At 44.6% G+C, this 15,413-nt stretch overlaps 1 protein-coding gene across 11 annotated transcripts in view; it reads right to left on the bottom strand.

Moving 5' to 3' along the window:
• ep400 (E1A binding protein p400) overlaps positions 1–15,413 on the bottom strand; it is a 211,536-nt gene that overhangs the window by 146,343 nt on the left and 49,780 nt on the right. For 9 of the 11 annotated variants that reach the window (XM_072466267.1, XM_072466655.1, XM_072466501.1 and 6 more), the window contains 2 exons: positions 7,921–8,043; positions 1,662–2,089 (listed from right to left, as the gene is read on the bottom strand). In XM_072466267.1, coding sequence (XP_072322368.1) covers positions 1,662–2,089; positions 7,921–8,043 — 551 coding nt within the window. The remainder of the gene's footprint in view (positions 1–1,661; positions 2,090–7,920; positions 8,044–15,413) is intronic. The other 2 variants (XM_072466787.1, XM_072466836.1) reach the window with 1 other exon arrangement.

The raw sequence follows: 15,413 nt of genomic DNA, 5'->3' as shown, positions 1-15,413 counted from the left end.
AGAGGGATGGCGTTTAAGCTGCAACTGTATAAGGTGTTAGTAAGACCATAAGACCGTAAGAATAAGAAGAATTAGGCCACTTGGCCCATCGAGTCTGCTCCGCCATTCAATCATGGCTGATATTTTCTCATCCCCATTCCCCTGCCTTCTCCCCATAACCCCGATCCCTTATTAATCAAGAACAGTGAGGCCAAACCTGGAGTATTGTGTTCAGTTTTGGTCTCCTTACCTGAGAAAGGATGTACTGGCGCTGGAAGGTGTGCAGAGGAGATTCACTAGGTTAATCCCAGAGTTGAGGGGGCTGGATTATGAGGAGAGGTTGGGTAGACTGGGACTGTACTCGTTGGAATTTAGAAGAATGGGGGGGGGATCGTATAGAAAAATATAAAATTATGAAGGGAATAGATAGGATAGATGCGGGTAGGTTGTTTCCACTGGTGGGTGAAAGCAGAACTAGGGGGCATAGCCTCAAAATAAGGGGAAGTGGATTTAGGACGGAGTTTAGGAGGCACTTCTTCACCCAAAGGGTTGTGAATCTATGGAACTCCCTGCCCAGCGAAGCAGTTGAGGCTCCTTCATGAAATGTTTATTTACAATAAAGGGTTATGGTATTCAGGTGGGAAAGTGGAGCTGAGTCCACAAAAGATCAGCCATGATCTCATTGAATGGCGGAGCAGGCTCGAAGGGCCAGATGGCCTACTCCTGCTCCTAGTTCTTATGTTCTTATCAAAGGGAGAGTGTACTTGCCATAGAGGGAATGCAATGGAGGTTCACCAGGTTAATCCCTGGAATGGCTGGATTGCCTTTTGAAGAGAGATTGAGGAGACGGAGTCTGTATTCCCTAAACCTCAGACAGGCGTGACAGTATAGATAGGATGGTTCCCGTGGCTGGTGAGTCTAGAACCAGGGTCACTCTCAGAATAAGGGCCAAACCATTTAAGACCGAGATGAAAAGGAATTTCTTCAGTCAAATACGGTGGCGAATCTTTGGAATGATCTCTCTCAAGAGGGATGTGGAAGCTCAATCATTGAGCATGTTCAAGACAGAAATCTATCCGGCATCAAGAGAACTGGTGATAGTGGTGAAAAATGGTGTTGGGGCAGATGATCAAAATGGCGCAGCAGGTTCGACTGGCATAATGGCCTACTCCCGTTTCAGTGTTCTGAAATTGCCAGGTTTGTGGAGAGCCTCGGAAGGAAGCCCAATCTTTTCCCAAACTGATATCTACACGCACATGCATACTTTCCCACACTCCGGAGCACAAACAGGACTGAGCTGCCTGGGCTTGTGGGCAAGATCTTCAGGACTCAAGGGGTGGAGGAGGCAGTGTGTGGCCCATGCGTCCGTCACATGAACACCCTTGCAGTAGGTTTCCAGGCCGGGGGGAGCGGAGTAAGCAGACAGGTTAAAAACATTTTTCAAGAGTGGAGATTAGGTGGGTGGGAGGCAGAAATTGTAATTATTACAATGAATCCCAGAATTACAAACTGGAAACAGTTGGAGCCGCTGAAAACAGATTCACAAAATGTGGAAATGACGGTGGCTGCTAGAAGCACAAAAAGCAGCTACATAAGTTTCTGCTTGAACCATTTATCTGTAAAAGTAACATCTGTCGCTACCAATAACCCTTCATTTACCACCTTTAGATCACAAGTTTTACCTGCTGTTGTGAAAGGTGTGCTTGTGAATGCTGGAGTTGTGCTGGCGGTTGAGTTTGCATCGGTATGTGAATCGGAGCTTGCACTTGCTGCTGCTGCAGCTGAACCTGAAGCTGGGTCTGAGGAAAAGAAACAGGCTGCTGCTGGACCTTAACCTGCGGAGGGTTGAGAGGCTGGGACTGTGGTTGGGGATGAAGCTGGGGATGTGGTTGCAGCTGGGTTTCGACCATGTGCTGTTGCGTCAACTGAATAGTAGCTGGGAGTGATGCCAACGGCATAGCCGTGGGTTGCAGTCTGCCAGGCAGCTGGGGTGGAGGCGTGTGCAGACTGGCTGCGTTCTGTACTGGAGGTCCTTTGGAAGGGTCGTATTGCTGTTGGTTTTGTTTCTGGCCAGTGAGCTGTATCGTCTGATGGCTAGGGGGCATTCCACCTGAAGAGATGTTAAATAAAGAATATAGAGTCAGTATCATTTGTTCTTTTCTTAATTAATGCATTTATTTTTTGCGAATGGTGAATAAATGCAATTAGCAAAATGACGAAATACAAAGTTTAGAAATATGCGCCCACAGAGCCAGGCTGTGAAATACTGCTCAATACAAAATATTTGGGATTCGGGGTTTTATAAACAGAGGCATATAGAGGACAAAAGCAAAGAAGCTATGTTAAAGTTTCATAAAACACCGGTTAGGCATCAACTGCAGTAGTGTGTCCAATTCTGAGAATCGCACATTAAGAAGGACGTCAATAGCTTGGAGGATGCAGAAGAGATTAACCAGGGTTGAAGAACTTCAGTTACGTAGAGAGAGAAGCTGGTATTTTTCTCCTTAGAACAGAGGCTAACGGAGTTGAAGGACTGAAGCCGACTGAGTATTTTGCCGCGATGCTGGCAAAACTACTGGGGGAGGGGGAGGACCCCTCCCAATATGAACTGGATCGGGCTCATCGGTCATGGAGGCCTGTACCAAAGGCGAGTGAGCCGCCAAGGGCAGTGACTCTGTGCTTCCGTAGGTACAGTGTGAAGGAGAAGGTCCTGAGCTGGGCCAAGCAGAAGCGGGTGGTGCAGTGGGCTGGAGCTGGTATACGTGTATACCAGGACTTTACGGTGGAGCTGGCGAGGAGGAGGGCTGCCTTCAACCGGGTGAAGAGGGCACTGTACATTGGCAAGGTGCAGTGTGGCATTGTATATCCAGCGAAGCTGAGGGTGACTTACAAGCTCAGGGACTTTTATTTTGGAACGGCGGAAGCAGCGGAGGAGTTTGCGAAGGCAGAAGGACTGTGGCAGAACTGACAAATTGAGGAATGGTCATGTGCCGATGTAACCTCATGACTGTATTTTCTTCTTTTTTTTTGTATCACTGCGCGCGGGGGTAGAGGCTAAAGGAGCCAATGTTGCATATATTTGGACAAGGGAAGGGACGGGACTTTCATTCGAAAGGAGGGCTTTTTGGGGTGTAGGTGGATATGCGGGGTTTGTGTGCTAAAAGGGGATCTTTGGGCTTTCCTAGGGCCCGACAAGGGGGAAAGGGACCCGGGCGGGGGCCTCCACGCTGGCCGGTTTAAGCCGGCCAGTGAACGGGAGCGAGGTGGGAGGAGGGGCTGCGGCCATCGGAGCCTGACAGAACAGGGTCCGAGTGGTCTAGCCGGGGTGGAAAGTTGGGGGGAGGGAACCGAGGTTGGGGGAGGGAACCGAGGTTGGGAGGAGGAGTTTTACAAGAGGCAGTGGACGGGAGGAGCTGGAGACTTTTTGGGGGGGGGGTACAACTGTGGGGTATCATGCACGGTACTCTCTTAGAGGCTGGATGGCATTGTTTGGGGGGGGGGGGGGGGTGAGTGGGGGGGGTGGAGAGCTGTGTAGATTAAGGGTGACTACGGGTAATCCCTGATTCCTTTTTGTCATTTGTTTATGTAAACATGCGGGTTGAGGTTTGGGGGTTGGTGGGCGGATGGGATCGTTGTTATTATGGGGATTGACATATCTTGTTGATTATTGTTTATTGTTGATGGGTGTAAATGTGGGAGAAAACGTGAAAAAGGAGAATAAAAATTTTTTTTAAATAAAAATTTTAAAAAGAACAGAGGCTAACGGGAGAGTAAATTCTGTTCAAAATCATGAGAGGTTATGATCATTAAATGGGGAGAAACTGTTCCCATTGTGGGAGGGTTGGTAACTAGAGAACCCAGATTTAAAATAACTGGTGCAAGAACACGAGACAAGACTTATTTTTAAACCCACAAAAGTGATGATGACCTGGAATGCGCTGCCTGAAAGGGTGGTGGAAGTAAATTCAACAATAACATTCAAAAGAGAATTGGATAAATACTCAAAGGGGAAAACGTTGCAGGGTTATGGGGAAAGAATAGTGCAGCTAATTGAACAGAGCTTTCCAAGAGCCAACAGGAACGAAACAGGTCGAATGGACACCTTCAACGTTGAATGATTCAAAGTCTGCTTCTCTGTAACAGAAACATAGGAAGAAAACAACTACTAAAAGGACCCATTTCATGAGAATGCTTAGAATTAAGCGTAAATGAATTTTTTAAAATCAAACCTGATTAAAATCAAACAGAATCTTTTCAACACATTTGACGAGAGGGGGAAAAAGTTCTCGGTACAGAACTCCTTGTTGGGATTCAGCGCTTGCTTTTCTGTCATCAAGCTCTATTGAATTTTTAAAAAAACAGTTTATTGACACTAAAACAAACTAACCCATACTCTGCAGGCATAAGATATCACAGAGACAAATTTACTGATTCCGCTGGAGTATACGCTGCAATTTTCTACAGATCGTCATCCTAGAGGTTTCAATCCAAACTGAACAGAGACAAACCACACTACCAAACCGATGAGAGCAACATGCACTTGCCTCAAACCTGTAAGCGAAGTACGAGTCGAGCTATGGGTAATAACATGAACAGCTAAATTCTCTACGGGATTCCAATATTTCAAATGTAATTATGTTGAATTGGTTTGCTGATGCAGGAACAAGGCAGAAAGCAGAATATCAAATCTTGATACAGCTTCAGCTCCTCCTTCACCACAAGGTCAAACACATAGTCCTCAACTTCTGGCGCAAAGTTTATGAAAGTTGCAAGCGGTGTCATGAATTTAATTCACAAAATTAAACGCAAAACAAGGCGGGGAAGAAGCTTCCTGGCAACGAGGCTGAACCTTCTGGGTAGGAGTTAGAAATAAACGTACTCCTCCAGTCACCTGCAAGTTAAGCACTTTGTGTTCAAATTATGCCCCAGCACTGTTACATTTTGTATGAAAAAGACCATAATCATGTTGGGAATTTAAGCATGCATGTCCAATTAATTAATACCCCGGTCATGAGAAACAATAAGACTGGTTAAATGTAGGTTGTATGTCACTAATGATACAGTGTGTGCAATGCACAACCAGTCTAACTTAACCCCCCTACACAATTTGCAGTTTTGGCAAAATACAGGAACTGCAAGGAAAACAAAGAACTGACTCAATATCCACCGACAGACTCAAACATCTATCCTGGGAGATGAGAGTTTTAAAAAATCAGAAGAAGTCACTCAGATGAAATGTGAATTACACCTCAACCTCCCCACAGGCTCCCTTTCAGAGATACCTTGCTAAAATACAAAGAAACACTCTCCTGCTTCTTAAAGGTTGGAGGGAGCCTCTACATGTTCTGTACTGTTTAAGAGTTCACCATCTTAATAGGTGTCACCTTGTTGACCCATTGAGAGCTGGCTTCAACAAATGTTGCTTTAAAACTGCAGAACAACATGCAAAGTCTGATGATGCCATGGAATCTCGCTACGCTGAAATGTTTGTGCACAGTTTCCTAAATAACAAATCTATATTTCGTGCACAGATCTTCCCTGATATCAGGAATAGATCAACCATGCAAAAAACACATTACTTACCTCTACAGATTAGTTCAATGCTGAACCTGCCCATAACTAAAGCCAGCCTGCAGTGTTAATATAAGCCTACTTGTGACAATAAAGATAATTATTTTTTTTTTTTAAACACACCACCAGAATTGGTCATTTATGTTCTCCACACAAATAAACTAGGGTTTGAGCTCAAAGAAAGAAAGAACTTGCATTTATACGGCACCTGCCATGACCTCAGAATGCCCCAAAGTGTTTCACAGCCAATGGGCTACACCATAGACATAGGGGCAGAATTAGGCCACTCAGTCCACCGAGTCTACTCCGCCATTCAATCCTGGCTATGTGTCTCTCTTCCCCATTCTCCTGTCTTCTCCCCACAACTCCGGATCTCCTTATCAATCAAGAACCTATCTACCGTCTGAAAGACACTCAGTGATTTGGCCCCCACAGCCTTCTACGGCAATGAGTTCCACAGATTCACCACACTCTGGCTGAAGAAATTCCTCCTCATTTCTGTTTTAAAGGATCGTCCCTTCACTGAGACTGTGCCCTCGGGTTCTAGTTTCTCCTAGTGGAAACGTCCCCATCACATTCACTCTATCTAGGCGCCTCAGTATTCTGTAAGTTTCAATGAGACCCCCTCCCATCCCGCCACCCCCATCCTTCTAAACTCCATCGAGTACAGACCCAGGGTCTGACCTACACCTCTGAATTTGCCAATTTGCTCATAGGATGGTCCCATAAATACCAATGTGATGATGACCAGATAAATCAGTTTTTGAAATGTTGGGTAAGGGTCAAGTATTGGCCAGGAAACGAAGAGAGAACAAAGAACAATACAGCACAGGAACAGCCTCTTCGGCCCCCCAAGCCTGCACTGATCACGTGTCCAATCTAGACCAACCGCCTGTATCCTTCTATACCCCATCTGTTCATCTGCTTATCCCCATAAGTCCTAAAGGTCGCTAACGTATCTGCCTCAACCACCTCACTTGGCAGCGCATTCCAGGCTACCACCACCCTCGGTGTAAAAAAACTGCCCCTGCACATCTCCACTGAACCTATCCCCCCTTACCATGAACTTTCCCCCCTCCCCCTTTGTAATTGTCATTTCCGTCCTGCCAAAAAGCCTCCAACTGTTCACCCCATCTATACCCCTAATAATTTTATAAACTTCTAACAGGTCGCCCCCTCAGCCTCCGTCTCTCTAGGGAGACCAATCCCAGTTCAATCTCTCCTCATAGCTGATGGTGAAAACTTCCCTGCTCTTCATAGAGTGATCATGGGATCTTTACATCTGAGTGGGCAGACAGGGACTGAGCTAATGACTCATTCAAAAGACAGCACCGCCGACAGTACAGCACATCCTCAGCACTGGACTGGAGCACTGGCCTAGCTCAAGTCTCTGGAACCCACAACCTTCTGATTCAGAGGAGAGATTCATTTCATTTCATTTCGAGAGTGCTACTCAATGAGCCAGGGTTGGCACCTGATGATTTTCATGGAATGAGAAGAAAAAAGACTGGTGAGGAAAGGGATGCAAGGGAATAAAATATCTGAGTACTTAGTAACAATTACAAGTACTAGAAAAGTGAATATCAATGAAGGAGCATGTATATTAAACAACAGACTACAAGGTAATCCTCGCAATGGCTCAGACGCCTAGCAGGTTAATAGGTCACACACAAGTCCTACTTTACTTTCATGGTTAGAAAACATTGTAAAAATATGCTGGAAGGAAAGATGAGGGTTACACATCACAACTTGGCTGGTTTATGTAGGAGTCGACTACCAAATATACAACTGCAAATTTCAAACACTCTGCATTAAAAGCACAAAGTTTATAGTATTCTCAAAAAGTCATAAACGGACAAGTATATTTCTGTCAGGTTTGATTCAACAGAGATTAATTTAATCTGAAACGCAAGATTATACGAGCATGCGTCCACTGTTGGAAAACATCACATACTGCATTTATATTGCACTGATACTTTCAATATAGCACAACCCTCTTTATGATGCACCAATTAACTGGCTCTGAAGGGTGGCATTACAAAAGGATGGAATGGAGTTTATACTTTCTTGCAGCTTTTCCCTGCAAATAGAAATTTTAGCCTTTTGAAAATGTCACAAAAGTTCATGCATACTTGGTTTGACTCTGTACATTTTAATTTAAAACTGGCATTTGTTCACATTCAAGTTAGGACTAAAAAACAGACACTTTCTAAAAATGAATCCCTTACTAAAATGTTGCTCTCACTTTAAATAGATGGATACTACCATGGGAGGAAGTTTATGCACAATTTAAAAATATGGAAAAATGCCCTTGCAAATGAGAGAAGACATGAAAATGTGTATGTGAAGATGTGTGTTGATATCTCTTACCCTGCACTGTTGGCATGAGTTGCTGTAAGGGAACAATAGCTGGAGATCCTAAAGTAGTCACAGTTGTATGCTGGAAAACCATTCCATGGCGACCACCTTCTATCCGTGGCCTTTTATTCTGATCTGAAGTCAAAAGCAAAACACAGAGTTCGCAATATTATGCAATAAAAAAAACTTACTGAAGCACCTCCCTTCAAGGTCAACGCAGACTTGTTCACCATGCATGAAACGTCTGACTTTCAGCAACTTTCTAAACTTTCAAAACGGCGACGGTAGAGTATGCAAACTATTTAAAAGCTTAAAAGTATTACACAAGTTAGTGAACAGCCAGGTACCTCAAATCATCAAGTAGCTTTACAGCGTTTTTAGGGGCCAAACGAATGGTGCAAAGGACGTAGTATATTGAAAGTATCAGGTTTTTGTGTGATGGGATACTGTTTTTACATCACATTATATGCAGCATGCACTCACTCAATGGCACTCCGGCTAGTGATATAGGCACATTTTCCACAGCATGAAGTTCTGAGGAAGCTCGTTGGGGTTTTTCAACTTAAATAAAAAAAAATCACGAGGAACATTAGGTTAGTGAGAGCATTGTACAAGAGGCATATTATGTGACACGTATACATTAGAATAAGCTCTATATGTACCTCAACCATGTCTAACTGCACATTAATTCTCTTCAATCTACATTGATACTCACTAAGCTTATATTCATTATGTATATCTCTCTCTCTCTCATGACATCCAGTCTGCCAGATATCGTTTTGAAAATATTATTTTAGTTATGAAAATAGGCTGAAGACTTTTCTCTTTAGTGAAGTGTAGGCTTATGGTTGATTTGACTTGGATTTAGAAGACAAAGGAAATTGATTGTGTTCTCATAGACAGGGCATACCCATTAAATAGTTTGGGAGAAACCAGGGGTCACATATTTTACGTTCTAGGTTGAGTCAAGATTCAACATCAGGAAGTGAATCTTTCCCTAGAGGATGTTGAATTCAGGAACAGGCTCCCAGTTCATGCAGTGGCTGCCAATTCACTGAATCCCTTCAAACGAGAGCAGAACCTGTTTCTGGCTGGGACCAAGATAACTTCACACAAGAGGATATAAACTATAAGCACTTGGGTGGCACGGTAGCACAGTGGTTAGCACTGTTGTTTTACAGTACCAGGGTTCTGGGTTTGATTCCCGACTTGGGTCACTGTCTGTGCGTAATGTGTACGTTCTCCCCGTGTCTGCGTGGGTTTCCTCCGGGTCCATCCAACAAGTCCTGAAAGACGTGTTTGTTAGGTGAATTGGCCATTCTGAATTCTCCCTCAGTGTACCCGAACAGGCGCTGGAGTGTGGTGACTAGGGGATTTTCACAGTAACTTCATTGCAGTGTTAATGTAAGCCAACTTGTGACACTAATAAAGATTATTATTATCAGGGGCAGAACAATCTCCTGGAGTAGCTCTGATTGCCTCGATGGATCAGAGAGGAATTTCCCAAATTGTCCTGGGCAAGGACATCACATGGTTTCATGTGGGGTGGAGAGGACAGATGTTGTTCTACACATGATGTCACAACTGTGCAGGACAAGCAGGTGTTTATCTGGGGCTGGTTTAGCACACTGGCTAAATCGCTGGCTTTGAAAGCAGACCAAGGCAGGCCAGCAGCACGGTTCAATTCCCGTACCAGCCTCCCCGAACAGGCGCCGGAATGTGGCAACTAGGGGCTTTTCACAGTAACTTCATTTGAAGCCTACTTGTGACAATAAGCGATTTTAATTTTTGTTTCATCACCAGTCCGTTCACCATTCATCAATAGGTTCCGAACACACCCGAAAATGTGAATGTCATTCACAAGCTGTTCAAGCTTTGTTCTCACAGCACCAGTCTGTCAGAACCTGGAACACATTACTGTTCTGTACAACGTACAACTGCGCAAGAACTGCTCGATACTTTGCTGAGGAGAAAAGTTCAGGAGGTGCTCACAAGCATTTCACACCTTCTAGAGACCATATCTGAAATGATCCACAGAAGTGAACCAAACTACATACAGAGAAATAACCCAGCAAATGGAAAAATGTGTGCAAAATAGACAAAGCTTCACTTTTAAATTAAATCTTCAGCTAAAAGGGTTATCACCTCAGAGACTTTGATAATACGACCATTATGTTGCTTTAAATTTCAACACAAATATTTAGTATCACCTTAAACCTTGCTAATGCATTTCGGATTTTAAGACTTTTTAAATTAGTAACCAACTGCAGCATTATTTTCAGAGTGATTATCTATGTGACACATTTTATCATGATTTAGGCATTTAAGCGAGGAACTGCTATAATAGCAATAGAGAATAAGGAGCCTTGACAATTACATTTTATATTTATGGATATTACAATGTTATTTTCAAAATGTTAGAGACACTTGCACACCCATAGGATTTTTATGACCCCCCCAGGCATCTATTACAGCCAACAAAGAATTTGTAAAGAGTAGTCACGGTTGTAATTTGGGGGACACAGCAGCCAACGTGTGATGATTTTTACTTCATAGAATCATAGAATGTACAGTGCAGAAAGAGTCAATTTGGTCCATCGAGTCTGCACCGGCCCTTGGAAAGAGCACCCCACTTAAGCTCACACTTCCAACCTATCCTCGTAACCCAGTAACCCCACATGACCTTTTTTGGACACGAAGGGCAATTTAGTATGGCCAATCCACCTAACCTGCAAATCCTTGGACTGTGCGAGGAAACCGGAGGAAACCCACGCAGACACAGGGAGAACATGCAGACTCCGCACAGACAGTGGCCCAAGCCGGGAATCGAACCTGGAGCTGTGAAGCAACAGTGCTAACCACTGTGCTACCGTGCTGCGAGGTTACAACATGGTAGAGGGAATTCATGACAGACCATTGTTAAGATTGGTAGACATGAAATTCCATTATAAACATTGGTATAAAAAAATCGTCATAATAGCCTGGAAATGAGCACTTTGCGAACCATTTTAATATAATATATAGGCAGATGTCACCTAGATGAACATTTTTTGCCTCCTTTTTGGCAGAAGAATCAATGCTGACACTAGCACAGTACTGATGGAGTGCTGCACAGTCTTTCAGTTAAGACATTGAAACGAGGGCCTGCATGCCACTCAGGTACATGCAAAAATCCCATAGCCACTATTTCAAACAGCAGGGAAGTTATTCCCAGTGTCCTGGTCTACACTTATCCAGTAATCAGGGCGGCACAGTGGTTAGCACTGCTGCCTCACAGCGCCGAGGTCCCTGGTTAAAACCCGGCCCCGGGTCACTGTCCGTGTGGAGTTTGCACATTCTCCCCATGTCTGCGTGGGTTTCGCCCCCACAGCCCAAAGATGTGCAGGGTAGGTGGATTGGCCACGCTAAAATTGCCCCTTAATTGGAAAAAAAAAGAACAGGGTACTTTAAATTTATTTTAAAAAACATTTATCCAGTAAGCAACATCACAAAAACAGATTATCTGGTCATGAGCCAAGAACCTGAGAATTTCTACAGTGGAGGCCATTCAGCCCATCAAGTCTGCACGGATCTTCTGAAAATGCACTCTACATAAGAACATAAGAACTAGGAGCAGGAGTCGGCCATCTGGCCCCTCGAGCCTGCTCCGCCATTCAATGACATCATGGCTGATCTTTTGTGGACTCAGCTCCACTTTCCGGCCCGAACACCATAACCCTTAATCCCTTTATTCTTCAAAAAACTATCTTTATCTTAAAAACATTTAATGAAGGAGCCTCTATTGCTTCACTGGGCAAGGAATTCCATAGATTCACAACCCTTTGGGTAAAGAAGTTCCTCCTAAACTCAGTCCTAAATCTACTTCCCCTTATTTTGAGGCTATGCCCCCTAGTTCTGCTTTCACCCACCAGAAGAAACAACCTGCCCGCATCTATCCTATCTATACCCTTCCTAATTTTATATGTTTCTATAAGATTCCCCCCTCATCCTTCTAAATTCCAACGAGTCCAATCCCAGTCTACTTAACCCCTCCTCATAATCCAACCCCTTCAGCTCTGGGATTAACCTAGTGAATCTCCTCTGCACACCCTCCAGTGCCAGTTAGTCCTTTCTCAAGAAAGGAGACCAAAACTGAACACAATACTCCAGGTGTGGCCTCACTAACACCTCATACAATTGCAGCAGAACCTCCCTAGTCTTAAACTCCATCCCTCTAGCAATGAAGGACACAATTCCATTTGCCTTCTTAATCACCCCTGTTGCACCTGTAAACCAACTTTTTGCGACTCATGCACTAGCACACCCAGGTCTCTCTGCACAGCAGCATGTTTTAATATTTTATCATTTAAATAATAATCCCTTTTGCTGTTATTCCTACCAAAATGGATAACCTCACATTTGTCAACATTGTATTCCATCTGCCATACCCTAGCCCATTCACTTAATCTATCCAAATCCCTCTGCAGACTTCCAGTATCCTCTGCACTTTTTGCTTTACCATCCATCTTAGTGCCCTTGGTCCCCAACTCCAAATCATCTATGTAAATTGTGAACAATTGTGGGCCCAACACTGATCCCTGAGGGACACCACTAGCTACTGATTGCCAACCAGAGAAACACCCATTAATCCCCAATCTTTGCTTTCTATTAATTAATCAATCCTCTATCCATGCTACTACTTTCCCCTTAATGCCATGCATCTTTATCTTATGCAACAACCTTTTGTGTGGCACCTTGTCAAAGGCTTTCTGGAAATCCAGATATACCACATCAATTGGCTCCCCATTATCTACCGCACTGTTAATGTCCTCAAAAAATTCCACTAAATTAGTTAGGCACGACCTGCCCTTCATGAACCCATGCTGCGTCTGCCCAATGGGACAATTTCCATCCAGATGCCTCGCTATTTCTTTATTGATGATAGATTCCAGCATCTTCCCTACTACCAAAGTTAAGCTCACTGGCCGATAATTACCCGCTTTCTGCCTACCTCCTTTTTTAATCAGTGGTGTCACGTCTGCTAATTTCTAATCCGCCGGGACCACCCCAGAGTCTAGTGAATTTTGGTAAATTATCACTCGTGCATTTGCAATTTCCCTAGCCATCTCTTTTGGCACTCTGGGATGCATCCCATCAGGGCCAGGAGACTTGTCTACCTTTAGCCCCATTAGCTTGCCTATCACTACCTCCTTAGTGATAACAATCCTCTCAAGGTCCTCACCTGTCATAGCCTCATTTCTAGCCCCTAGGCCCACACCCCTGCCCTAGCCCTGTGCATGTTGCTCAAACAATATGTTGCTGTTTGATAGAGTTTACTGTGCACAAGAGCGCTACTGGATTTCCTACATTACAACAGTAACAACATTTTCAAAACAACTTCATTGGATGTAAAGCATTTTGGGACATCGGTAGTCCTGAAAGGCACTGTATGAATGCAAGTCCTTGTTTCTTTCAATGGAAGCAGTACTCTTCCTTTCTGAGTTTTAAGCTTGGAAATTGGCACCAATAGACAAGTTAAGGAATGTCTTTTTAAAGTATCTACAGCACAGAAGCAGGTCATTCAGCCCAACCGATTCATACCAGTTTTCATACTCCACACAAACCTTCTACCACATGACTTCATCCAACCCCATCAACACCTTTCATTGGTTTCTCTGTGTTTATCTAGCTTCCCTTTAAATGCAACTATGTTATTCGCCCCAACACCTTCCTCCCTAACAAATTCCACATTCCAACCACTTGTTGGATAATGGAGTTTCTCCTGAATTCCCTATTGGACCTATGAAATTAAATTAAATGAAAATCGCTTATTGTCACAAGTAGGCTTCAAATGAAGTTACTGTGAAAAGCCCCTAGTCGCCACATTCCGGCGCCTGTTCGGGGAGGCTGGTACGGGAACAGGCCTATCAGTGACTATCTTGTATTTATGGTCCCCACTGCTGGTCTTGCCCGCAAGTGAAACATCTTCTCTTCACCCTATCAAACCCTTTCAGAATCTTAAAGACCTTTCCTGTTTCAGGTCACCCCTCAGTCTTTTCTCGAGAACAGAGTTCCTGCATGTTCGGTCTTCCCTGATAAATATAACCTCTCAGTCCTGTTATCATTCTCCTTTTTTTGTTTATTTTACGGGATGTGGGCACCGTTGGTTCGGCCAGCATTTATTGCCCATCCCTAGTTGCCCTTCAGAAGGTGGTGGTGAGCTGCCTTCTTGAACCGCTACAGCCCGAAGTGTAGGTACCCCCACAGTGCTGTTAGGGAGGGAGTTCTACGATTTTGTCCCAGCGACAGCGAAGGAACGGTGATATATTTCCAAGTCAGAGTGGTGAGTGACTTGGAGGGGAACCTCCAGGTGGTGGGGCTCCCAGGTATCTGCTGCCCCTTGTCCTTCTAGATAGTAATGGTCTTGGGTTTGGAAGGTGCTGCCCGAGGAGCCTTGGGTAGTTACTGCAGTGTATCTTGTAGATGGTACACACAGCTGCCACTGTTCATCAGTGGTGGAGGGAATGTTTGGGGAAGGGGTGCCAATCAAGCGGGGCTGCTTTGTCCTGGATAGTGTCGAGCTTCTTGAGTGTTGTTGAAGCTGCACTCATCTTGCGCCTAGTAGATGGTGGACAGGCTTTGGGGAGTCAGGAGATGAGTAACGCGCCGCAGGATTCTCAGCCTCTGACCTGCTCTTGTAGCCACAGTATTTATATGGCTGGTCCTGTTAAATTTGTGGTCGATAGTAACCGCAAGGATGTTGATGGTGTGGGAATTCAGTGATGGTATTGCCACTGAATGTCATGGAGCGATGGTTAGATTCTCTTTTGTTGGAGAAGGCCATTGTCTGGCACTTGTGTGGCGCGAATGTTACTTGCCATTTGTCAGCCCAAGCCTGGATATTGTCCAGGTCTTGCTGCATTTCCACGTGGAATACATCAGTGTCTAAGGAGTCACGAATGGTGAACATTGTGCAATCATCAGCAGACATCCCACTTCTGATCTTATGATGGAAGGGTGGTCATCGATGAAGCGGCTGAAGATGGTTGGGCCTTGGACACTACCCCTGAGGAACTCCTGCAGTGATGTTCCGGGACTGAGGTGATTGACCTCCAGTCACCGCAACCATCTTCCTTTGTGTCAGGTATGATTCCAACCAGTGGAGAGTTTTCACCTCCGATTCCCATCGACTCCAGTTTAGCTCGGGCTCCTTGGTGCCACACTTAAACAAATGCTGCCTTGATGTCAAGGGCAGTCACTCTCACATCACGTCTGAAGTTCAGCTCTTTTGTCCATGTTTGAACCTAGGCTATAATGAGGTCAGGAGCTCAGTCACCCAGCTGAACTCAAACTGGGCATCAGTGATCAGGTTATTGTTGAGTAAGTGCCCCTTCACTGCACTGTTGATGACCCCTCCCATCACTTTGCTGATGATGGAGAGTAGACTGATCAGGCGGTAATTGGCCAGGTTGGATTGTCCTACTTTTTGTGTACAGGACACACTTGGGCAATTTTCCACATTGCCA

This window comes from Scyliorhinus torazame, chromosome 1, assembly GCF_047496885.1.
Source record: "Scyliorhinus torazame isolate Kashiwa2021f chromosome 1, sScyTor2.1, whole genome shotgun sequence".
NCBI classification, from domain to species: domain Eukaryota; kingdom Metazoa; phylum Chordata; class Chondrichthyes; order Carcharhiniformes; family Scyliorhinidae; genus Scyliorhinus; species Scyliorhinus torazame.
This window is presented reverse-complemented; position numbering and strand designations above follow the sequence as displayed.